Raw genomic sequence first — 25,132 nt, 5'->3', positions numbered from 1 at the left:
AGGTGACATGGTGCCAAAGTTGACCAACCCATCTCAGGACCCGAAGAAGAAATACATTTACTGTAATGTTGGCAGATGTTGACATTGTTCACAAGTGCTGTTAACTGTCAATGGAGAAAAATGTAAGCTTAAGATTGGAAGGTGATTCTGTTGACCAGATGACCAGTTGAAGTGTGTATTTTTGTACTCCACTTGTATGTTACTTTGGCGGATTTCCTGATAGCACATGTTAAAGGCTTTATTAATCCTTAACTGACAGAAGCTTGGGTATATATTCAATATTTTGAGCTGGGAGATATTTATAAACCAGCTTAACATATATATATTTATACAATTACATATTACATTTGGAGGTGGGATTGGTTTTACTACCAGAAATTCTGACTGGATTTTCTATATTTAGATAATGACCATGCGTATTCTGATGTGCGCCCAGTGTTCCCAGGATTGACTCATGAACCACTCATGAACCAATGTGTCAAACTGTGCAAAACAAACCTACAAATGTAAATGTAATTCATACAGTCAAACGAGAATACAACTTTAAAAATGGTCTTTGACACAGAAATGTAAAAGCATTCATGTCTTTAATCCTTTAATATATTAGATTTGCATAAAATATTTGGCATGCCCATTCTCCACGTAATCCATAATTTAAAAGACACCATTAAAATATAAAAATGCACTTGGTTTATGAATGAGAGAGTCTCTCATGAAGGACAGGTGAAATTTATACAGCAAGTGCACTTGAGGACTATTCACAGTAAAGGACGGCTTGTGCTTAACAAACAGGCCCATGCTGAGCTGTGGCCATGGTGACTGCCGCTGCCCGCTTTGGTATGGCTGCTCGGACTCTCTGCTCTCGGACAGTTTAATCGGTTTTGGGTTTGCTCGACTCTGGTTCCTCCAGCAGAGCCTGTTTTCTCTCGCGTTCCTTTATCAGCTGTATACCGCAGTAGGTCACTATCAGCACGGAGAAGGTCGATAAGGGGAAACCTGGGAAAGAAACAATCACAAACTTAAGGATTTTACAAAGAGCTTATTGTGTATTGAGTTTAGAAATATTGTTAGTTTGTAAGTTTGTATTTTTACAGTACTCTTTTAAGATACCCACCCTTAAACAACAGTCTCTTGGCCACCAGCTTTGCGAAATCCAAACTATTTAGTGCCAGGACGTTATAGAGGATGATCTGCCAGAAGTTCACGGCATTGAATAGTCCCCTGATACGGCGTGACGTCGCCTCGGACATAACACCCTTTGATAGAAACAAGAACATAATATTGTCACGCACCCTTTCTGACCTTTATTGCTGTAAAACAGTACAACTGAACGATTGTATCAGGCTGTGATAACAGATCCCAGGTCATGAACTGCATGAACTGTATTTTATTGGTAGGTGTTACTGTATCGTACCTCAATAGTGGACAGAGGAGGAATTGAAAAGAGCTTAGCCACCCACAGCTCAAAGTTCAGGCCGAAGCAGTTAAAAAAAGACCAAATGTACACCAGCTCACAGGGTCCGAGCCACAGAGTCGTGATGGCAAATGTACTGATTGTAGCAATCAGCTCCTTGAAGATGCCAGTGTGATCACCTCCAATGTAGTCATAAACGTACCTGTTAGTAGGAAGAAAGTTCGAATTGTAGAGGTTAGTAATTTTAATATGACCTCCTGTTGATGCTTTACGAGCACGCTTGCTTAAAAAAATGCCTTAAAGTCATGTAAACAAAATAGCAATTAATTTGTACAAAGTACAGTTGTCGGTTAGGTAACTTTTCTTGTAAGCACAGTTTTACAATCTAAATGAATCATCTGCATAAAGCAAGTTTGGACCGTTTGATAGATATTTCCTCTATGAAGGGAAACAGTCCATAAGTACATATTGCTTACTTGCATAGCCAGTCATTGATTCCTCTGTCAAAGTGCCTGGAAAACAAGAAAACAAGTGCAACTGGTAAATGCATTAGAATTTCACTTTTTATTACAAATGTAGGTAAAGGTAAGAAGCTTATACTTACGTTTCAGCAAAGACATACAGCATGGTGATACATTTAGGAGGCTGGGGAGGGTCTAGGTGGTCTAGTCGAGATACTGTGTTGATAACACCAAACATGACCGCTGCTTTAACCCAGTCATACACCAGGTTTGAGTACGCCAGTCCAGCTGAATGAAGAAAAGAAAACATTCACTCTAGAGATCAACATAAGCTGTGAGGATTAGGCCTGACCTTAAACCCAATAGAGTTGCTGTGAAACCTGTAGTCTGTCTAATTTAAAGCAAACAGGGTGGACAATTACTTCTTCACTTCTTCTAATTTAGTCTTGGGTTCCATCTGATTACTGCTGTATATTCTGACAGTAACTGCTGGTAAAAATCTAAACAAACCTAAGGCCCAGTCCGACAGATCTTTCACCATCTTCATGTCATTTGGGATCGTCAAGATGTACAGGAAATGGAAGAACACGTCCACCACCAGGATGGCTCCAAGATGCACCAAAGCATGGATGGTGATGTTCCACATTTCTCTGTCTTTACGTATCAAGCTGGGGTTGTTGGCCTGAAGACGATACAACAACAATTGTGTATTTATTATCATAATTTGTATCAGGAAAAAATCTTGTATTCTGTGCAGCATTGTGACGAGGCACTTACCTGCTCGTGGAATCGATCGAAAGTCATAACAGGTCCGAAGAAAAAGAAAGGGAGGTAGAAGTTGTACTTGACTAAATCCATGAAGCTGTAGTGGCCATCCTTTTTCTCACAGTTCTCCAAGGCGAAACTCATACAGCGCATCATGGAGAAACCACAGCCTCCATAGAACAGAATGTCCTGGAGGTCAAAGGTGCCGGTCACAAAGCCAGCCTATGAAACCAGAAAAAAAATCATAATATATGAATTACATGGCAACAAAACATGAACCGATAAAATAAACGATGACTTCAGAATCCCACCTGCCATGTGCTGAACGGCTCCATCTTAAAAGTGGCCAGGCTGGTGAGTCCAGCCAGGAAGCACATCCACTTTTTCTTTAAGAGGGCCACGCTGTAGAGCAGGATGCAGTGGGACAGGATAAGAGAGACGTACGTCCAGCCCATGATGATGAGCACGGTCATGCAGCCATACAGCATGTAGATCAGAGACCTGTGCTGTGGATCATGATGAGACAGAATAAGAAAATCAAAACATCCATTGAAGGACCTACAGAACTACAACTAAATGTGGCTCATGAACTGAGAGCCTATAGATATTGCCTGTTCTGCTGGTAATGTACCATTTGGGATACCTCCCAAGCTTTGCATCGGCACTAATTTAGAAGCTTCTGATTAAGTTATTTAATCACTGGACTGGTATCAATGTGTTTTAGTTCATGCATACATAGTTCATACATTGTTGTTGTTACAGCAGAACCAGGAAGTAAGATTCATACAGAAATTAAACCCACCTTGGGAGAAATCATGGAGCAGATTTTGGCGAAGATGACATGACCAGAGAGGGCAAAGAGAATGTGGTTGCGGAAGGTGGTGAACCACATCGCCCACTCAAAATCAGCCACATCCTAAAGAGAGAAAACGATTACACTTGTGTGTTTATTAAGTGGTAGAGTTTACAAGATTGGAAGTATTTAATGTACATGATAACATTTTGACTAAAAGCAGAGCATTTAATGCAGACTGTAATGACTTAGTAGAGGTTATAAAATAATCACAATTAGGTTTTCGGTTTTTTGATAAGGCATAGGACATTATACATTTACCCTCATCAGGAAACGTAAATTAGAAACTTTACAACTCCAATTTCTCCCTGTTACACATGCTGCATTTGCATTAATCCATATTCTGCATACACTATATGGTGTAAAGGATGTGGGCACCCCTCTTAATTATTGAATTTTGTTTTTTTTACTGACACATTTGGAAAGTTCCATTTCTCTTTTAGCATGATTACACTCCTGAGCATAAAGCAAACTCTATAAAGACATGGTTTGACTGGTTGTAAGCAAAATGTGCATGAAAAGTGCAGACGATTTACCATTTTCCTGCCAAAGTAGTGCCATCCTGGTTTCACACTCTGTTTAAAGCTCCTTCTGTTTACATTCTCTGAAAATATGAAAAAAATCAAACATAATATTACACAAAACAGGGCTGAGGTCAAAACTAAACACATTTTTTAACAATTGTAATAATTAAAAAAAATATCTAACGTTCATATATTTATAACCCTTTTTTTTTTTAACCCTTTATGCACCATGCTTAGCAGCAAGTTTTACTAAACATTTTAATAACAGTGTAATAAAACCTAATATTTTCTGTATTATAATATGAACCTTATTGTAATTGTTAATATTTTGTCCTTGTATCCTTTATATTTCAATAAAAAATAAAGGTAATTATAAAAATCTAATATTCCTTCCATCCCAGTAAACTGATTATTCAGTGTTGGCTGCAGTGCTACTGTGTTAGATCAAGATCTGCTGTACTTGATGGAATATAAATAACCAGAAGAAACAGAAGTTACTGTGTAGTGATGATGACATGAGCCTGTAGGTGGATGGTGGGTGTTAAAAGCCCTTGTGATGTTTGTCATTCAGATATAATATCAAGCCTGAAATGAATCATAAATCATTTTTGTACGAGGCAGATTATTGAGTGTGTGTGTTTTCTGATTCTGATGAGGCATTTCTTAATTGCTTTTCTGAACTTTACATTTAGGTGGCCTACAAAGCCAAAATTGGTAATGTGGTAAGCCTTATTTTGTCAGACTACAGTACGTTTTCACTGTGCATTTGTGCATCTGTTCATTTTATGTCGAGTTTCTGGACGTTGTTGACGTACGGCTTCCACTGTGCAAAGTACGGCGTCTTTTCTGAGATAAACAAGATATAATTAATTAAATATTTATTGCAATCAGGAAAAACACAGCGAGATAGAACCTGATAAAACCAACCAGCAGGTTTCTGTCTGTGTTTTCAGTATTCAAATGTTTACGTCCCAGTTGTCCATGAATTTACATAATGTAAATTGAGAATAAGCTCTTTGGAGCTCTAAATGTATATTGCATTACCTCACAGTTTAGCTGGCTATGTTGTTAGTGTTTTTAAATGTAACAAGTTGCACATTTTAGAGTTATCCATGTGTGCTGAAATGAAACCATTTTCATAAGTGAGCAAGTGAGCAAGGCAGTTATACCCTGTACAGGGCACCAATCAATCACAGGGCATTCGGACATAGTCAGTCACGTCTGTGTAGACTTTCATAACAGACCACTGCGCCACCCGAGTGAATAATCAAACTACAGTTTAGTACATTCATTAGAACAGTCATTTTGTTATCTCTTTCTAAAAGAAATAACTCACCACTGGATGCTTCAATGATCCAACTACCAGCCCACAGAAAAGCCAAGCCGAGGACGGCTGTGTAGAGGTAGAGCTCGCTCTTGGGCAGTGCCGCTTTGATCCCCATGATCCGAATCTAGCACCAAAAGCCGACACTACAACGCAACAGAGAAATGAACAACCATAGAGATGAAACGAGTTATTCAAACTAGCCAGGCCACATTCATGTGTGTGTACCTGTGCTGATGTCTCTAAATGCTACCAAGCCCAGTAATGTTCAATGGAAAGACTCTGTAGTACAATCTTATGTTATATATGAGCTATGAATGATTAAAAATGTATTTATAATAATATGATTTATGTATTATATGTATTTGTATTGAGCTTTATATTCTATAATACAGTTTTATAAAGTAGCTTAGCACTTTTAATAGCATGATCATTTTGTCAATTAAAAAATTAATTAATTTATATATTAATTAATAGGAACTGCTTCATCCTGATTGGTGTTGTGGCAGGTCAGATGCAGAGATACCCCTGGGACAAGGTGTCATCTTCAGGTCTCTCAACAGATGTCTGATGGGGTTTAAGTCTGGGCTTTTAAAGACTTTCCCTGAAGCCACTCCAGTGTTGTTTTGGATGTATGCGTTGGGTCATTTTTACATTAAAATGCCATGACAAGCCTATGAGCCTTTTAGACCCAGGTGTGTGGCGTTCCAAACTATGTTTAGATAGACACTTCTCAAGGATAATTAAAGCAACATGATGCGCCTGACCGCGGACTAGAGTGCCACAGCAAGGGGTCTGAATACTTGTGAATATAAGGTGTTTAGTTTTTCATTTTAAATCATTAAAAAAAACCTTAAAAATGTTTCACGTCATCATTTTGGATGAATAAATGTAGATTAATGGGTGACAATAACACTTATTTTTACTCGAAATTTAAATTATCATGGCAAGTGTGAAAAAAGTCTTTTTTTATTAAATGTATTGCAGTAATACACAGAAATGATCCGAGCAGCCTAAAATATATCTAATGTACAATAGAAAACATTGACTGAAATTGTACCAAACATGGGTTTGTCAGTGTCCTCTTTTAGGCCCAGAATCCATTCTAATAGGATGCAAAGGAAGAGACAAACCCATTCAAAAGCACTGCAATCATTTGCCTGTCAAATCTTAAAAGGACTTGAAGGCTGCAGAGTAAGTAACTTAAAATGGGAGTGCCAAATTCACAGCTCCTCAGAAAACCGCCCTGTCAGCTGCTCAGAAACCCCTTCCTATTATAGCCCGAGCAGTTGCTCATTGCTACAGGGCTCTCTAATACACCCAACCATAACAAATAATACACAATCACCCTTCCTACAGGCGTAATTGATTATTAATGAAGCAAATGATTTAAAGTAACAGCTAATTAGAATGTTTAAGAAATAAAATATAACATATAGAATACACATTAAAGTCTATTTACAATTTAGGGGTGATTAAATGAACCAGAAATGTTTAGAAATATATCACAAGCACCACAACAACTATGTGTGAATACTTAAGATGTTGAGCACTAACCTGAGGTCCACTGTTCTGGGAAGCCCAGCTATTAGGAGAGCAGATATCAACCTCCCACAAGAAAAAAAAGAAAAGAAAGAAAACGGGAAGGGGAGAGTGTGGTTTATCTTAATGCATCCGTCCTGCTTAGAGAGTGCCGATGTGCGGGCAGTGCGGCTGGTGCTGGATGTTGAGGCAGGAGGGGGAGTGGAGTATATTTAGCACTCACTCACTCACTCCAACACTGCAGTGAACGGTTGGCTCTGCTGTGTAAGATAAGCTGCTGTACAGCATGAGCTGAGCCTGGCCTGGCATTTTACACCCAGGTTTTTGTGTATGTTTAAGAGTAGAATGAGTAGATTGTTCAGCAAAAGTCAAATGTTTACATATTTTAATTATTTCTGCAACTGTTCTTTTTGGAACACATACTTTGCCAAAGAAAATAGCAAATTTATGTTTCTCCATAAGTTAAATAAATTATTAATTTGGTGATGCAAAGAGATCTATGGCACTTGCTGAAATTCAATCCCAGATATTTACTGGCTGGGGGGGAGCAGAAGCTCTGTGATGGATTGGCGCCCTGTCCAGGGTATCCCTGCCTTGTGCCCAGTCAATGAACGTTTGTCTTAAATTAAAGCATATTTAAAAGACAAGTAATACTAGTTACTAACAGAAACACAGTAAGAACTCAAACTAATTTCAAACAAATTGTTTATTGAATTATTTTTAATGTAAGTTTTGCTCTGGCTGGAGAACTCCTCAGTGCAGGTTTGAGTTGACGTTGATCCTGGAACCCTTGCCTGACCCTCGGCGGCGCCAGTGCAAATGATGCTGTAAACACAAACATACATATACATTAAAGAATACATTGCATAAGTACCTGTTTGTTTATCAGTTTAGGGTTTATTTTTGGGTTTACCATTGATGTGATTGGTATTGGTCAGTCTATGCTTATTGAAGATTCTTATTAGGGTGTCATAACCTAGACTTGGACATACATGTAATATGTAGTATTGTATGTATACTAGTGTGATTTGTAATATGCACTGTATTTTAGTAGTGTGTAGTGTGTGTAGCACTCAAATAACATTTGCCCTGTGTCTAACCTGTCCACGGTTCCTCAGCTGATTTGCATGGAGCTACTGCACCACTATTGCTCATGCGCAGTAGGCCTACTATGGAACCGGGCTACTAGTGTTGCACATGCGCATAGTAGGATTTAGTTTGTAATAAAGTCTTAATTAATGCTTAATCCCCCAGTGGTTTGTATTCCTTGTGTTAGTAAGTGTAATTTACATGGTATCTATTAAATAATTCCTAATACACACTAACAAAGATTTTGGAAGTTGTTTCACAGCTTACATATTGTGCTTACAGATCCCAATGTTTAAAAACCATCATCCACCTATAGAAAAAGTAATACAGCAGTGTGTCTGTCCTTTTTTACTATCAAATGTTGAGTCTAAACTTCTTAGTTTGTAATTGAGCGAGAATAGTCAATTTTCAGACACTTAAGCACAGACAAGCCCTAATGCTTTCTTGTAATTGTAAATATAATAGATGCAATTAATTTAATAAATATTTATTTTTGCATCTCCCTGATAAAAACATAATGGTATAGTCTAATTGATTTAATGTTCCATGGCAATGTCTTTATCAAGAATATATTATTTTTATTCTGTGAATTAGGAGCTGATTTTTTATACCCATTTTACGGTATTTAGTTCAATCATATATAAACGATTTTTAGTCATGACTACTTTATTGGATTTAAGTGATATATGGTTAGGATGATTCCGAGGAGCTCTACCAAGTCATGTAATAAAACTGTCAATAGGGGGCGCTATAACATTAGAATATCTGTCTCAGTAACTCCTACTCAAACGAGCTGAGATTTTGTTTGCTGAATCTCTACAGAAGTGGCTTTTTTTGTTTTAAAAACATGGCTGTCGTTGGCAATCAGATTTTAGTTGGTATTATTAGTTGGCACATAATATAGATAAGTCAAGATACAAATAAGGTCAAAAGTTTATATATACTAGTAAGGAACATGTATGAGAATGGCAGTCTTGGGTCAGTCACTGTCACCTCACAGCAAGAAGGTCCTGGGTTCGATCCCCAGGTGGGGCAGTCCGGGTTCTTTCTGTGTAGAGTTTGCATGTTCTCCCTGTGTCCGTGTGGGTTTCCTCCGGGTGCTCCGGTTTCCTCCCACAGTCCAAAGACGTGCAAGTGAGGTAAATTGGAGACACTAAATTGTCCATGACTGTGTTCGATATAACCTTGTGACCTGATGAATCTTGTATGATGAGTAACTACCGTTCCTGTCATGAATGTAACCAAAGTGTAAAACATGACGTTAAAATCCTAATAAACAAACAAACAAATCTACATTGTTCCACTAACAGAGCCAACACACTTTAATCAAGTTACACAACAAGTCAAAGTTGTGATGGTGTGTTTTAGGGTGCATGTGCAGCACTCTTAAGTGTAAGGACTCATAACAGATCGAAAAACTATTTTCTTTTGTGTTGTCTGTCAGTTAAAGATTAGGTTTGGGGTTTGGGTTGCAGCATCTAAGCGTCGTAAAAGTCCTGAAGGACTCTGGATGCTTTTATTTTTAAATGGAGGGGAGGGGGTTCCTGGAAACTGCCACCTCCTGCAAGGGAGCCTCAAATGTATGTTCTGAATTTTAAACACTCGCCGCCACCATATTGGACAGAAAATTGCCAAAACACGGAGGCTGCAAGACGGGATTTGGACAATAATCTGATCTTATATTTGTTTTTTGACTTGATTTCCGGATTCTGCTTTATTTTGGACCAGACTCGCACATATAAATATTCACACTTATATATAAAGCGTCAGTCCACAGAGCCGAATGAGGAGCCGATATTCACTCAGCCTACCTGCACTCCAAAACGTCGCCTAGCTTGCTAGATCAGTGCAGCACATATTCGCAGCTAAACCCAGTTCGTGAGAACTTATTCGGTGCCAACGAGGTTAGTTCAGCCCAGAAATGTTTTATTACATGTTATAAAATCTAATCAGGACTTGCTTAGCCAGTCCGGTTTAGCTGTAGCTAGTCTGCGCACTTGTAGTTAGAATAACGCTGGTTAGCTCCGCCGAGGAAACACGGACTAAGCTCCCGTTTCCATGGACAACACGTCCATTATAACGCAAGTTACTAATCCAAAGGAGGAGGAGATATTATCGTCAAATCCCGAAAAAGGTAAGAGATGTATTTTTTTTGTTAAGTTTGTAAATGTACCGTGTTTGTGTTTTTCGAAGCTAGGCTATGCTAAGCTAACAGCTGCAATGCTAGCGGACGCGCGCGCGCTAATGCAGCCCGCTGGAAGAGTCGGATTTCTCACCGCACCGGAGCTGCTTTGCAGTTTATATTTAATACGGTGTAAAATTACTTCTACATTAATCATAGTGAGCCAAATCATTCCAATACTTGCTACTAATAAAGTATAGTGCGTGTAATGGGAGTTCCGATACCCACACTACAGTATAACAATACAGATATACAGTAGTTCTCATGCGTAAGTGACATTCACAGTTTCTGCAACAGGTTAAGATTTAGAACTTCTCATACTGGATCTGTGATCTGATATAAAAGTGTTAAGAAAGGCTTTTTAAACCAGAATGAATGTGAAATGTTATGTGCCAACATGGCAAACACTGAGAAATATCTAAAACTGCAAACTAGTAAGAATGTAATTTATGTGTATCATGTTTGTGCACTGATCGACTTAATTATTTCACCATTACAAAATCTTTTATATATATATTTTTTAGGTTTAAAAACCTCACTGCCTAAATAACTTGATTAGTTACAATCCTGTTCCTTGCCATAACTTTACATTTACATTTTCAGCATTTAGCAGACGCTTTTATCCAAAGCGACTTACAGGTCTGACTGAACACAATTTTGAGCAATTGAGGGTTAAGGGCCTTGCTTAGGGACCCAACAGTGGCAACTTGGCGGTGGTGGGGTTTGAACCGGCAACCTTTTGATTACTAGTCCAGTACCTTAACCACTGAGCTATCACTGCCCTTTAAATGTTTAAATTTAGTGCCCTTTAAACTTTAAATGTAGAGATAAAAGGTTCAGGATTTAAAATACCCAGCTGTTAGTAGTTGTAAAGTATTATAACAGCATTTGTATTGAAGCTGGAAGAAATGCAAAGTAGAACTGTGCTAATATTTTCCTCCTGAGCTTTGACCCATATTTGGTTTGCTTTAAATACTGTCTTTGGTGGATCCTTCTTTTAATCCCAATCATGATACCTCCTGTGTTACCAGTTCACCTCATTGTGGAACGTTTCAGAATGTGGTGACTTGAATATTCAAGAAACTTCACTGTTATTTTGCCCCGTTTCAACTTTTCTTGAGTTTGTTTCAGGCATCAGACTCAGTCGGTTTATATTTACACAATACAGTGGAGTTGGCCAGTTCAAATCATTTCTTTCTACTTTTGTCAGCTAAATAAAGGAAGGAGAATTAAGAGAATTAACAAATCACCATATGCCCCCTCCGAAACGTGTCAAATCTGCGGCCACTTCTTATCACCTGCCAGTTTTGGGTATGTTTGGAGAGCCACACTAGTCTCCACCGCCACTTGCACCCCCATCTGACCTTTCCTTCCTCAAACATGGCCAGTTACGTTCATGTGGACGCCTGAGATTTTAACTGTACTAGTGTGCTAGACCGTTGCACCATCCTAACACTGTTAAATGTCATTTTAAACTGATCGTATTAAGCGGAAAATGACTGATCTGTCGATAATCGGTTTATTACTTAATTATCAACATCTCTAGTTTGCCGGTTAAAAACCTTGTGTACTAGTGTTTGTTTTATGCTGAAGTATAATTTCATGTGAGGTCTGTGTGTCTGCACCTTACACAAAACTGGATGTGTATGCTCAGCTACCCTTTGAGAAAAGTAATCGATGTTTTTTTGTTGTTGTTATGCCTCAGTTGCATCAGAGTTTAGTTTTTGGTGACAATTTGAGCAACAAGAACTTTAAGGCTTTCACCTCTGACCCTGTTAACAGCTGCTTTTTTATTTAGACACCGAGCGGAGAGCTCTGACTCCTGCTGTAATCATGATCCTACACTTATATGTCTCTTTAAATAAGACGACTTCAGGCCATGAATAGGTTTTTCAAGAAACACACTATTAAAACATGTGAAATCATCAACACTGGCCACGTTTGTTCGGAGGCTCTCGTTGAAAGTGGCATTTTGGCTGGTGCTCGTGTTCCTGGGGTTAAGGCTGTTCCATTCAAAAGGACATCAAGGCAGCTGTTCTCTAGGGTTCCTTATCGGGCGAATCGGAAGCGGCCTAGCATGTGTCTGTATTTAAGTCAATCTCACGTCCACAGGATGAAGTTCTGTCAAAGTTTGAAAAACATTGTTAACAGAACTGTTGCTTTAACTTTTGTTTAAACATTTGCTCAGTGAGACGGAGGTTATGTGCTGCATTTTAGTTTTAGTGGTATATTTAATGTTCATGATAAAGAACTTAAAACTATTTTGTTTAATCAAATGTGCAGCAGGGATTTTCTGATTGCTGTTTATTATCGGTACAGTTTTTTGGTAGTCTATGATTTTTATGAAATCTGTATCCAGTGTCCACCAGCATTCGTAAACATTTTGCTCTGAAAAGTGATGTTTTGGTCTGAAGAACTCTGACCAAAGGGGCAGGAGACGAATCGGTTCTTTCTATTGGCTCCTAGGTACATCTGTTCCCTCCTTTAGCGACACAATCCTTCTCTTTTTTTTTTCTCTACGCCCACTTTTACTCTGTTCCCTTCTCTCATTCTGAGTGCCACCACACAAGCTGTTCCAGCTCCAGGCAAAAAAAAAGTACCAACATGCCCCTAAAATGGAGCAGCAGGCCCAGCTCGGACTGGGTGGGGTCGGGCTCTCATTTCATTTTCTTTTTCTTTTTTCGACCCCTCTAGCGTCTCTATTTTTAAAAGGGCATTCTCTTGCTGGTGACCTCAGTGGCGGCGTTTGGAGCCACTCGCTGTGGCTCTGGTATGCGAGAGATTATTATTAGTGAGGGAGAGAGCTGCGAGTGGCTTCGATGGCATCCCAACCCACTGCAGTGTACATTTGCTTTCAGCTCGTTCGTGGTGCACCCAGAAAAGTAAAGCGCACTAATGTATCGCTGTAGCAGGACGTTTAAAAACGTGAAAGCATTCATTTATTTTATTCAGAGTTTTTATGCTGAAGTTGTGACTTTCACTTGAATTAAAATAATGCATGTAGAGAAGAAAAACACTGATTTTAGTTAGTGTCTCTGTTGTTCTTTTAACTAGTCTTAAATAACCTACACATGACTGCAAGGTGCTGCAAGTATGTAGAATCATACATTAGTGTGAATAAACTGAATGTTGTAGCATTCATACCTACACTTATTCACAGCACAGTGCTGCTAGCCTGTAAACTGTAGGGATGCTATAACTACACTTACTGGTTTCTTTCAAAGACTATACCTTCACGCAGATCGCACCATAAAACATTGCACAACTACAAAAATTATGTCACTTTTGGTATTATATGTCACTTAACACATTTTTTATTTTATTCTATGCTTATATATAGTATTCCTTTTGTATTATTTCTATTTTATTATTGTATGTATGTGTGTTGACACCTGCACCCAGAGAAATTCCTTGTACATCTGGTACTTGGCGAACAATAAAGATTCTGATTCTGATATTCATGCTGCCACTTTGGAGTGTCAATTTAACAGTCGTGTTCTGTTTTCTTGGGTCAGTCTCTCTGTCCAACAGCAGCCAGAAGAAGAAGAGTCGCCGTAGTCTGTTCAGCTCATTTCTCTGCTGCCTGCGGAGCTATGATGCTGATCCTCCCGCCAGCACCAACAACAACACCAGCAGCCCTCTTCCTCCACCGGTCGAGGAGAACGGAGCACCGCCGAAGGTAAGAGGAACCGACACAACCTGTTTCATCACGAGTCAGTTGCCCTCAAGTTGTTGGATTGTTTTTTTCCCCCGAACTGTCAGAAAGTGGGACAGGATTTGCCTAACAGAGGCTGTGTCAACTCTGTGAGTGGTTCGGGCAATTAAGCTTGCTTAGAAGTGGCTTTGAGTTTGCCGACATCTGAACTGTATTAGATCGACATATAGACTTTATGCGAGAAGCTGGAAACACCCCAATCTTTAGTCCCAGGGCTTTTCCGGGCTGAACTTTATCACGTAGTCCTGTTTTCATTTACTTTGTGTGTTCAGGTTTTCCCTCAGTGTGATGTAACACTGTTATTCATTGTCAGTCATTGTTATCACCTCACCCTGTCCTTTTGTCTTCTCTCTGTCTTCATCCTTTCTGGTATGGTGGCCCAGTGTGAGCAGGCTGAGATCATCCCTGTGCCCGGTGTATGTATTACCCCTTTCTGTTCCTCCAGCTTGTATGAGTGTGTTTTTTTTATTTTTTATTTTTTTTTTTATATTAACTTATTTTTTTTGCATGGCGACTGAGCAGAGCCGCTTCGCAAGCACCGTTTCTGAGCAGGATCTGGTCTTGAGGCCTTCTCACCATTCTCTTCCTGTTTATTTTGGATGCACGTGCTGTTACGTTCCCATGTTTGGTGCGCTGACTGGAATGTTTCTGACAAAGCCTTGTCATTTGAGGCTTTTTAGAAACACAGGACAGGCGTGAGCTCTTTTTTTTTCACAGCTTTTATGCTTTTGCATACCACAGGCTTGCAGGATGATGACGGGTTACGCAGCTGGAACGGCGTTTTGCTTTTGTGTGTGTTTGGCGTGTGGACTCGGTACAGGTTTTGTTACTGACATAATAATTAGGGATGAGCACAGTTGTTTGAATCCTCATCTCAGTATTAGATCATTCAGTTGTCTTGTATCTTTATGGCTTTGTGACCTTTGCAGTACTAATGTGTGAAGTCTTGTACAGTTTACCCTTGGGTTACGAACGGTTTACCATACGAACATTTTGGGTTACGAACGATCTTTTTCAACTTAACGTATGAACAAATTTCGGATTATGAACCGAAATTCGTGAAACACGTGACGTCACGAACAAGTTGACTCCGAGCGTCTATCTATCTATCTATCTATCTATCTATCTATCTATCTATCTATCTATCTATCTATCTACCTATCTATCTATCTATCTATCTATCTACCTATCTATCTATCTATCTATCTATCTATCTATCTATCTATCTATATATATACACACACACACACACAGTGAGCGAACATTCGGACAGTGGATGGTGTTTTTTCGGTGTTTTCTTTATATTTTGTAAAATTCAATATTAAAATGTCCCCAGAGAAGGTGCAGAGAAAGTTTTTGTTGTTGTTGTATTATTACTCCTGCCAGTAGCTGTCACTGTGCATCAGACAGAGAAGAAGGAAGTTATTTTTTCGTGAAATTACACCTACAAAATACAACAAAGGAAATAATAATAATAATTTAAGATTTAGGGGCAAATATACTTGCATTTATAACAAAAAAGAGCATTTAAGACATTAGAGAGGTTAGGTAAGGTGGGGTTTAGGAGGTCTGGCTCGGATTAATTCTGTTTACATTATTTCTTATGGGAAAAATAGGTTTAACTAACGAACATTTTGACTTCGCTCTTCGTAACCAATTACATTCGTAAGTCAAGGGTCCACTGTATTATCTTGTCAGTCTGAAGTGTTTTGACTAAGCGAATGACAATTCTGACTAAGCAGTCAACGTGGAACCTCAGAATGAACCAGACAGGAAGAATCAGGTTTATCTTGAGAGGCAGATTTAATGAGCTGCAGACAATTAAATAAGCTGGTCGAGTACCGATCGAGTACCACGGTATTGATGAGGAAAGTGAAACTGAAGCTTTTTTTTACTGGGTCCTGCAATCCATCACACAACTGCCTACTGCAGTCGGGAAATAACCAAGAAGTAACTACAAAGCAGAGTGTTCAGACCTAATATTCAGCCGTACAGGCTACTTTTGTCCCATCGTCTTTGTTGTTTTTATGGTTTCTGTCCCCAGATTGCATATGAATGGTCACAAAGCACTATTATAACACTGTTAGTGTATATCACTGCATTACAAAAGAAAAGACTGCTATATTTAAGTCCACCAGCCTTGACTTACCATCTAAGATCGCTTATGTGAGATTTTTGTTTGCAACGTTTAATCAGACTGAATATCAGTCATGCAGACTGCACTTTGTATTTAAGAGTCATAGGTTTTGTTTCTCAGCCTGCACAGTATTTGCTCGTAAACAACCGGTCGTCTGTGTGAGCGCAGGGTAATAATCAACAGGATGAAACAGCAGAGCAGTTTATTTTTTTTAACATGCTGCAGTGTGCACAGGACGTTTGTGTTTGCTGTGCTTATCACCAGCATGTACGCTTGGATTCCAGGATTCTGTCCAAGCCGAAGTTAAGATTGTGGGATTTGACCTCAATCGGCAGGACAGAACTTTGTGCTTGTGCTTGATGCTTATTGGATCCTTTTAAAAAAGAGTAACGTGTAGATCACTATGGTAAAAAGACTCACGGTTGTTCAGGCAGCCAGTGGGTGTCTTTTTGACCCACCGTCAAATAATGAGTGTGCGTGGGCGCAGAATCTTTTCCTTCTTAACCCTCTCCAGGAATCTGTGGTGTGCCGCTGAAATGCTGCCGGCCGAGTGCATTCCTTTCAGCATTTTAACAACCACCTTAAGCTGCTGCGACTCACTTCTTGCAGTAAGAGACACTGTATGGACAAAAGTATTAGGACACCCCTTTTAATTTTTGGATATGTGTGTAAAAAAATCAATTATACAAATTAAAACTATATGCTTCTGACAATAGTTTAGGGAAGGCCCGTTCCTGTTCCAGCATGACTGTTCCCCGTGCACAAATCAAGATTAATGAAGACATGAAGGAAAGCTTGGTTTGAAGACTCCAGTGGCCTGCACAGAGCCCTGACCCTCAGCCCCACTCAGCAGCTCTTGTATGAACTGGACCATCATCAGTACCCACTCATACGCATGCTTTTCGACAGAACGGGCATAAATTCCCACAGACGCACTTCAAAATCGCGAGAAGCCGTCTGGCTCGCACGGTGGCTCGGTGGGTAGCACTGTTGCCTCACAGCAAGAAGGTCCTGGGTTCAATTGCATGTTCTCCTCATGTCTGTGTGGGTTTCCTTCTGGAGCCCCGGTTTTCTTCCACAGTTTAAAGACATGCAAATGAGGTTAATTGGAGGTAGAAAATTGTCCATGACTCTGTTTGACATTAAAGACATAAACCGATCATGTCATGAATGTAACCAAAATGTGTAAAACATGCTGTTAAAATCCTAACAAATAAATAATATCATTAGTTTTTAAAATGGGACATCCAGCAAGCACATGGTCAGCTGTCCAAATACTTTTGGCCATATAGTGTATCAGCCTCCTCAATGTAATCTCTATTTCCAGCTCACTCTTCCTCCTACTTTCTCCCCTACAGCCCCCAGAGAAATACCTGCTACCTGAGGTTAACATCAACGACTACGGCAAGAAGTGTGTGGTGATCGACCTGGACGAGACCCTGGTGCACAGTTCGTTTAAGGTACGTTCAGTCATGATCTGGCACTGATTCCAGATCTCACTACAGCTGTTAGTTGTGGGTGTGGCTGAAACGCCTGTACTAGGGAATAAGATAGGTGTGCACATACTTATGACTGATAACTTCTGAATGGTGCTAAGGTTATCTGATGATAATCTGTAGCAGAATGCTTTTATTTGTCAGATATAAGTGTACAGTGCAATGACTTTTTTCCACGTATCTCAGCTTGTTTGAATAGGTCGGTCGTTGTACGGAACCCCTGTAGCTGAGAGTGTTAAGGGCCTCGCTCAAGGGCCCAGCAGTAGTATGATGGCAGTGGCAGAGCCAGTATTTGAGCCCACAATGTTCTGATTGGTAGCCTTGTCCAAACTTTAGTTAAACATGTAACTCAGAAATCTTTGTTACTGTGCAGGAGAGGTCAGAAAAACTATTGAATAAATCACTGACCCTAGGAGGATTAAAACCCCAGACGGATTTAATCTAAGCAAATCGAGCCAAGTCTCCAACGTAATCCTGTTTAAAAATGACAGGCTGATGTAGTATTTATTCACGGGTGTATTAAGACCGCAGATTCCTTAACCCAGCAGATACTTTGAAAAGAAACTCTCCAAGAGGCAAATGGAATGGCATGTACGGGCTTGAATTTTGCTGCTAATGATCTATTTGTCTGGGAAATCCCTTGGCATGCAGAAATCTCAAGTTATTGAAGCTGCTCAGTCGGTCTATTAAAGCTGCTGTGTTGTTGTTGTTGTGATTTGTGAGGGTCGCAGACGCCCCCTGCTGTTTATTTTAGGTATGACTTTCAGATTCTTTGGATTAGTTGTTTTCTAAGTGGGGAAAGTGTTTTGTCTAGGAGGGCTGCATAGTCTGCTGTAAAGGAACATGATTTATAGGATTAGTGCCTTTGAATCAGATTCATAATCATGGTTTATTATCAAGAGGTGAAGTATTTTAAACTGTTGATTACCAAGAACCAACAACAGCCACTACTCGGACATCAGCGGGGATACAAATAGTCATAAAATAAACTGGTAATAATGTGACTGCTGTGTTTTAAAACTATTTTACGTAGAATGAGAACGATACTGCAACATACGCAAATGCGTATACATGCTTTTTTGCTCATTCTTGCTTTATAATGCTGGAAATTGTTTAGAATTCCACAAAGAAATAACACAATAAATCTTGTTTAGTTAAATCAGTAACATTAATCAGTGTTTTGTTTTTTTATTTTTTTTCCATATAGCCCATAAGCAATGCTGATTTTATTGTCCCAGTGGAGATTGACGGCGTTGTGCATCAGGTAACGTAACACACATGGGGGAAAAGGTATTTTAAAATATAGGTTATATTTAATATATAAGTTATATAAGCTTTATTGAAATACCACCAGTTTTTATACTCTGAAATAATATCCCAGTTATGAGAGCTGCTCTTTATCAGTCTGTGTTGACTAAATGACGACTGTTACCTTGTTCAAGTAATCCAGGATAGGCTGTGTCTGTTCTGGTTGGCCTATTCACGATTACTTGCACTGGGTGGCAGCTCAGCCTCTACAGCGCGGAGACTCGTCTCGATTAGTCGTGTGTGAATATTTAAGTAGCTGTTGGTCTCAGGCAAGCATCTGGATTCTTAATAGATTGATTAAATTTGTGATAGAGTGATAAAGTGCGTTTCTGAATGTCTGGCTTTCAGGTGTACGTACTGAAGAGACCGCACGTGGACGAGTTCTTGCAGAAGATGGGAGAGCTGTTCGAGTGTGTGCTTTTCACAGCCAGCCTTGCCAAGGTTTGACCATCTTACAACCTCTAATACTAATGAAATGTACAGTAAATGTTTTACCGAGACGTGTGATGGGTGAAGTTTGCTTCTTTTAAAGCGTTTTAAAACAAACCCTGAACCCCTTTTGCTTAATGTAAAGACAGACAGGACATGCAGCCACTGGGGGAGCTGTTTACTTTGCTGTTTTAAAGTCATTGGATTTTTTATTATGTGAATTATTTACTATGCAGTTTAGATTCTGTTTTTAGATGTTTACCAGAGTACATCATTTTAAGTCATGAAACAAAAAGCGATGTTTACATTTTCTCATGAAGCATCCTAATCCATTCAAACAGTCATGAACTGTCAGGCCAGTGAATTAACAGTCAGGGCTGTTTTGACAGTGTTAAGAGGGTAGTCCTAATGTTTTGGCTCATTGGTATAATATAGAAAAAGCTTTTTCAAACTTCAGACTAATTTTTAGAGCCTAAATTAATTGCAAAAAACAAGAACATGCCGCTCAGGTGGCGCAGCGGTAAAAAGAAACGCGCTGCAACCAGGGCTGGATTCTGAGAAGCGTGGTATCGAATCCAGCCTTGCTTTACCGGTTCGAAGCCGAGTGGCTATATGAGCAACGATTGGCCGGTCGCTCATGTGGGGGGTGGGACAAAGAACCGGATGTGGGTCTCTCTCTGTCAGAATGCGATCGCGTTCTCTGCCGGCTGATTGGAGGCGCTTACACAGAGATGGGAGAGGGTGCCCTTAGGGTGTGTCTCTCCGCATGCAACGCTAGGTGGCGCCAAACTCGTCAATGTGTGGGTGGCAAAGATGCATCTGGTTGCTGCTCGTGTTTCGGAGGGGATACGGGTTAGCTTCAATCACCTCCGTCAGGGCAGGGTTCGGCATAGACAGAGAGGAAGCACGATGCTAATTGAACAATTGGATGCGCTAAAAGGGGTAAAAAAAAAAAAAAAGAACATTTGAGCGGCTGTAAACTTACTAATACAGGAAATAACGGGTTAGATACAGATTCAAATCCTGGTTCTGCCATGCAGCCACTGTTGGGCCCCTGAGCAAAGCCCTTAACCCTTGGCTCTTAGCTTCACATGCTCTGATCCCAGCATTCAAATGAACTGAGATATGTGGAAAAAGCATTTCATTGTATCATACACCAGTATATTCACATATGACCAATAAAGGCATTCAGTTCTATTCTATTCTGTTTGTAGGTCTGTTTACTTCTAAGGAGCAACTAACTAACACCAGATTATTAATATTTTCCACAAACCATTAACCATTACACTATTATTTGATCCAGCCAGTGCGACTGATGCATTTCTCATGATATGACAGGGCTTGTTGATGTGACGTTTGACTACAGCATCTCTCTTCCTGCTTTCCTCCTAATATCTGCCCCTCCTTTTTCTATTTCTGTGTGGTCAGCCTGTGTTTTAGCGGCTAATGCATGGGTAAGTGTCCCTACAGCCTCCACGACTCCTACAGAATATGTGCCACACGCTTCGGTAGCGTTAGCCCACAGGGCCTAGCTTGTGATTTTCATTTTCTGTCCGGATGCTACGCAGGCGTATTGTGAAGTTTCCTTTTTTGCTTGATGTCTGACTCTGTCTTTTTTTTTGTCCCAGTAGTTGAACATGGCACAGTAGCGGTTAGGAGTCAAGGCTGCTTAGTCTAGATGAGTGTGTGTCCTGGTTGCTTTGTTTGTTTTTTAGTGTTAAAGCTAAGAACCTGAAGGGCTGAATGCTTAATAGCAGGTTTTTCTAATCTGAAGCTCTCATTTGACTGCATTTTTGCCCATTTGAATTAAGCAGGTAAGTCTAAAGGTGAGGCTGAAACCCTTGGAGAAGATTTGCATGTTTTGTGTTTTTTTTTTGTTTTTAATTTATATAAAAAACAGATAACACCAAGGCTGTTGCTCTTTTCTTCTTTCTGTGTAGCAGTTAGAAATATGACAACTTTATTTACAGTACTAAACATTTTATCGGACAGAGCCTAATTTCTGACCTCTGATCTCTGTGTTGCAGTATGCCGATCCCGTGGCTAACCTGCTGGACCAGTGGGGAGTATTCCAGGCGCGCCTTTTCCGGGAATCCTGTGTTTTCCATAGAGGAAATTATGTCAAAGACCTGAGCCGGCTTGGCAGAGAGCTGCACAACGTCATAATAGTGGACAACTCACCAGCTTCCTACATCTTCCACCCTGAGAACGCTGTGAGTCCCCGTCGCTACGGAAAACATTGGGTGTCAATAAAGGCTCATTCATTTTAAAGAAAAAAAAAACAAGCTTCAAATCTGTTACCTGGGTTAAATTATGACGATTTCTTTACAGGTTCCAGTGCAGTCATGGTTTGACGACATGGCCGACACAGAGCTGCTGGATCTGCTTCCGTTCTTCGAAGGACTGAGCAAGGAAGAGGACGTCTACTGCGTTTTGCAAAACCTCAGGGGCAGGTAGCAAGGCGCACCGCGTTTCTATAAGCAGGCACAGCATAGAGGTCGGAGGACGGAGGGTACTCCTGCTCCCCCAGACCTCACTTTCCCAGCAGCCTACACTGCTCACTACACAGGAACTGCAGACCTTCCGTCTGCAACCAGCTAGGGAGACCCTCACAGTGACGACGCTCCATACGGACAGACCTTTACTGCTCTGAGACTGACCCACGTCCGGCTCTTCTCTAAAGTGCTTCACGAGAAACCAAAAACCCCCTGTTTTACCCCCTCCTAACACAAGAGAATGCAAAAGCAGATCTTTGGGTTGTTGCTAAGCAGGCGATAAAGGACTGTGTGGGGATTTTTCTTTACGTACCCAACCAAGTGCCTTTTTTGAATGTCATTTTTAGGGTTTGGGGGGGTCGACATCGTTTTTGTATGCAGAATATTTCCAGACAAATCTTTTCCACAATTCTACTCTTACACACAAACAGAGGCAGGTTTTGTAAGGGCACTGTAAGATACCAGATGGTATTTTTATTTTATTTTTAGCATTATGGGGTAAATGTCTCCATCAGTGTTCCTGTTTCCTTTTGCTTTCACTTTTTTGTGCCATCGTAGACATGTTCCTTAGCGTTCAGGCTTCATAGACGTGTGTATGCTTGTCTCGTAAGAGCAAAGGCTCGCGTTTGCATTTAAGGGGTTTAAACTTCTGCGTCTTGTTTGGGTTTTTAAGACGAGCGACAATCTGAGAGCGCACATTGCTTCGTTGTTCGGCTCCTTTTAAATCTGTTCACTTGCTGAAGCCAAGCAGCGTGTGGGGATATACTGGGTTATTAGTTCGTCTGACCATTTCAGAACCCGCCCAGCGATCAGTTAGTTCAGATAGACGAGAGTTTTAGTTGGTAGACGTTAAAGATTTTAGCGCGACTATAAAGATTCGGACGGCGCGACATTGGCGCCACCGCCGTCCTTTTAATTTAGCTGGACGTGATCCTGACCCCTGGGATGCGCGGTTGCGAATGTGTCCGTCAGGCGTGTGCTGATAATATCGATTCACAATACAATAATACTGTATCTGCAGTTCTTTTTAGGGCTCTAAATGTTTTTAATTCATTAAATTGATCAGACTGATGTTTGTAAGCTGCTTTCCTAATAGGGCTTCATTCATTTAGAGCACAAATGCCATCTAACCCGGGTGGCGTCTTCCAAAACACATCGTTTGCATGTCAGATTGCTTTACGACAGATTATTGACACATGCCTGGTGTCTTTTATTCTTTTTTTTTTCTTTTTTTAAAAATGTTGTCCTGCATATTTTATTAGTAAAGAACCTTTTCGGTTTGGTGTTTGGACTTGTTTTGAGCTGCACCCTGCCGCTGCTACTACACAGCCGACTCCCTTACCTCACACACCTGATCGAGTCCAGAAGTCTGCGTCATGAGCGCGCAGACACCCAAACCCTCACCTTAGCACGTGCTCGTCTTTGGTGAGACGAGGGTCGATCCAGACGGTTCCGAGAGGTGCTTTTGGGCTCTGGGTGCTGTGTGGCAGCGCTGCAGCGTGGAGCCTCTCTCACCACGGTGCCTAAGACAGGAGCGCTGGCTCGTCACAGCCAGGCTCGCAATAAGCTCTGATCGAATTTCTCTCTATGAATCTATGAACGACACTACGTCCTGTCAGTCTTGGTTTTCCTTTTGATTGTTTTCGATTCGATCCCTTTGCACTACCTCTGTTCAAGGCTTCGTCTCCGCAGCCGCTCGAGAGAGTGTTTCGTCCTTTCGTTAAGCTATCCCGTCAGTATTTGGTTTGAAATGTTTAAACACCTTTATTTTTCTGCTGCTCGCTCTTCCCGTTTCTGCTCTGATCGGCTCCTCGTGCTGCTTCTGTTAAGTTTAAGGTGCTTTTCACTGATTTTTTTTTTCTTCTTCCTTCCGTCTCGTCGATGAACCCGTCCGCCCGAGGTGGACCGCTCTCTGTCGGTCGAGGTTGTTTAGTTTTTGTTCTCCCAGCTTGATTTTATTTTGTTCTTTCACTTTTACTTAAAGGCACTACCTAGTAATGGTGTCATTACATGTATAATCACAAAGCATTACATGCACTTGGGGTTTTGTCTTTTAATTTTTTGGATCTGTTTATTATTTTTGGAAAGCCATGTAGTCACTGCAGCTTGAAACCAGTGACGAGGGGTTGTGCTGTGCCACGTTTGCAGTATATGATCGATGGTTTGTTGCAAGTTCTCTTTCAGACTTTGACATTATATTAAAGCACCTTTTTATGAAAAACTGACTCCTACTTTTGATTCAACATTCACAAAGGAACTCATTAAAAATGTGATGTTAATTGTTTCTCTTTTAGCTCGCTGTCATGTTCTCTCTGTGTTTCGTCTCGCCTCTAGATTGTGAATGCTTGGTCTGTTCAGTAAGCATTTTCAACACCCAATTACATATGTCAGTTTTATTGTAGGGAAATGTATTATTTATGAAATGTTAAAGCAAAGCTCTGTAGTACACTGATATCTGCAGATCCAGGGTTCATATCTCACCAGTTCTATCAACCAGTTGGGTGTCTGCATGGACTTGACTGGCTAATGTCCTTTATCTGGAACAGCCTAGCCGATAGTAGTTGCACATTTCAGTGCACTCTCAGTGCCAGTCCCAAACCCAGATAGAAATAGAAGGGTTGCATTAGAAAGGGCAAAACTATGCCAAGTCTGTTACGCGTACCAGATCTGCTGTGGTGACCCGTAATGAGGAAGTATCCGAAAGAGGGAAAACAAGCAGATCTTTGTAAAAATGGCAAAATAATTCCACTGTTACAAGTTATGGAAGGTTTAGTTTTTTTGCATTAACATTTCTATTTTTATAGTGATATCAATTTATATAAATAGCTTTTCTTTATATCCTTTTTCAATTTAAAAAGAGGCCCTACGGCAAGAACAAACAAATCTGCTGCAGGATTTAATACGGCTTTGTTATTCATTTACCATCTGCTGAAAACTGGAACACGATGAGGTCTCACGTGACGGAATCGAGTGTAGTTTCATATGACGGTGCGTCACGGTGTGGGTGGTGTCCCTGTTCAACTTTGTACAAGCCTTACCTGTCGATTTCTGATGGAGGTTCATTTCCTGCACTCACATGCAGTCACGGGTTCCAGCAGGATCACTTTACTTTTATTTATAATTACATTTAAAGTAGAAACAAAGTTTGAGAAGTAAAGAGCTACTCCTACTTCTGTGGTTACCTGAGATGCAGATAATCTTTAGGGTTCTAGGTGAATAAATCCAGCTGTTTTAAAACAATCCTCAAATCACTTTCATTAGCTTAAACAGTTTATTTACTTTAAAGCTCCTCTTACTCAGTCAGTGCATGAAATTGATTTAGGTTTATTACTTTATCACTCTGGTGTATGTGCTTTATTACAGTAATGTGTGAGAATATGCTACTAGAGCGAGCAATA

The 25,132-nt window shown here is 40.3% G+C and overlaps 2 protein-coding genes and 1 long non-coding RNA gene across 4 annotated transcripts; 1 reads left to right on the top strand and 2 right to left on the bottom strand.

Annotated features, from left to right (window-relative positions):
• Positions 1 to 570: 570 nt before the first annotated feature.
• hhatla (hedgehog acyltransferase like, a) lies at positions 571 to 7,011 on the bottom strand. The gene is made up of 12 exons (XM_062987571.1): positions 6,899 to 7,011; positions 5,354 to 5,487; positions 4,030 to 4,097; positions 3,443 to 3,556; positions 2,952 to 3,146; positions 2,653 to 2,862; positions 2,386 to 2,557; positions 2,019 to 2,163; positions 1,891 to 1,926; positions 1,415 to 1,616; positions 1,115 to 1,256; positions 571 to 996 (listed from the first exon to the last, which is right to left on the bottom strand). Exons 2-12 carry the CDS (start codon positions 5,457 to 5,459, stop codon positions 872 to 874), a joined length of 1,515 nt encoding a protein of 504 aa, XP_062843641.1. The 5' UTR covers positions 5,460 to 5,487; positions 6,899 to 7,011; the 3' UTR covers positions 571 to 871.
• Positions 7,012 to 7,571: 560 nt separating this feature from the next.
• Positions 7,572 to 9,881, bottom strand: LOC134302474 (uncharacterized). The gene is made up of 2 exons (XR_010007536.1): positions 9,784 to 9,881; positions 7,572 to 7,708 (listed from the first exon to the last, which is right to left on the bottom strand). It is a non-coding gene; the product is annotated as an uncharacterized LOC134302474 (long non-coding RNA).
• A 112-nt stretch (positions 9,882 to 9,993) lies between these two features.
• Positions 9,994 to 23,955, top strand: ctdsplb (CTD (carboxy-terminal domain, RNA polymerase II, polypeptide A) small phosphatase-like b). Of its 2 annotated transcripts, XM_062987585.1 has the most exons (8): positions 9,994 to 10,106; positions 13,670 to 13,833; positions 14,253 to 14,285; positions 17,365 to 17,466; positions 18,710 to 18,766; positions 19,159 to 19,251; positions 21,267 to 21,452; positions 21,571 to 23,955. In XM_062987585.1, exons 1-8 carry the CDS (start codon positions 10,031 to 10,033, stop codon positions 21,694 to 21,696), a joined length of 837 nt encoding a protein of 278 aa, XP_062843655.1. In that variant the 5' UTR covers positions 9,994 to 10,030; the 3' UTR covers positions 21,697 to 23,955. The 2 variants fall into 2 exon arrangements, with proteins under 2 accessions (XP_062843655.1, XP_062843656.1); XM_062987586.1 differs by lacking the exon at positions 14,253 to 14,285.
• Positions 23,956 to 25,132: the final 1,177 nt, after the last annotated feature.

The sequence above is a fragment of the Trichomycterus rosablanca genome, chromosome 25 (genome assembly GCF_030014385.1).
Source record: "Trichomycterus rosablanca isolate fTriRos1 chromosome 25, fTriRos1.hap1, whole genome shotgun sequence".
Lineage (NCBI taxonomy): Eukaryota > Metazoa > Chordata > Actinopteri > Siluriformes > Trichomycteridae > Trichomycterus > Trichomycterus rosablanca.
Note: the sequence above shows the minus strand (reverse complement) of the source record. Positions and strands in the feature narration are given on the sequence as shown.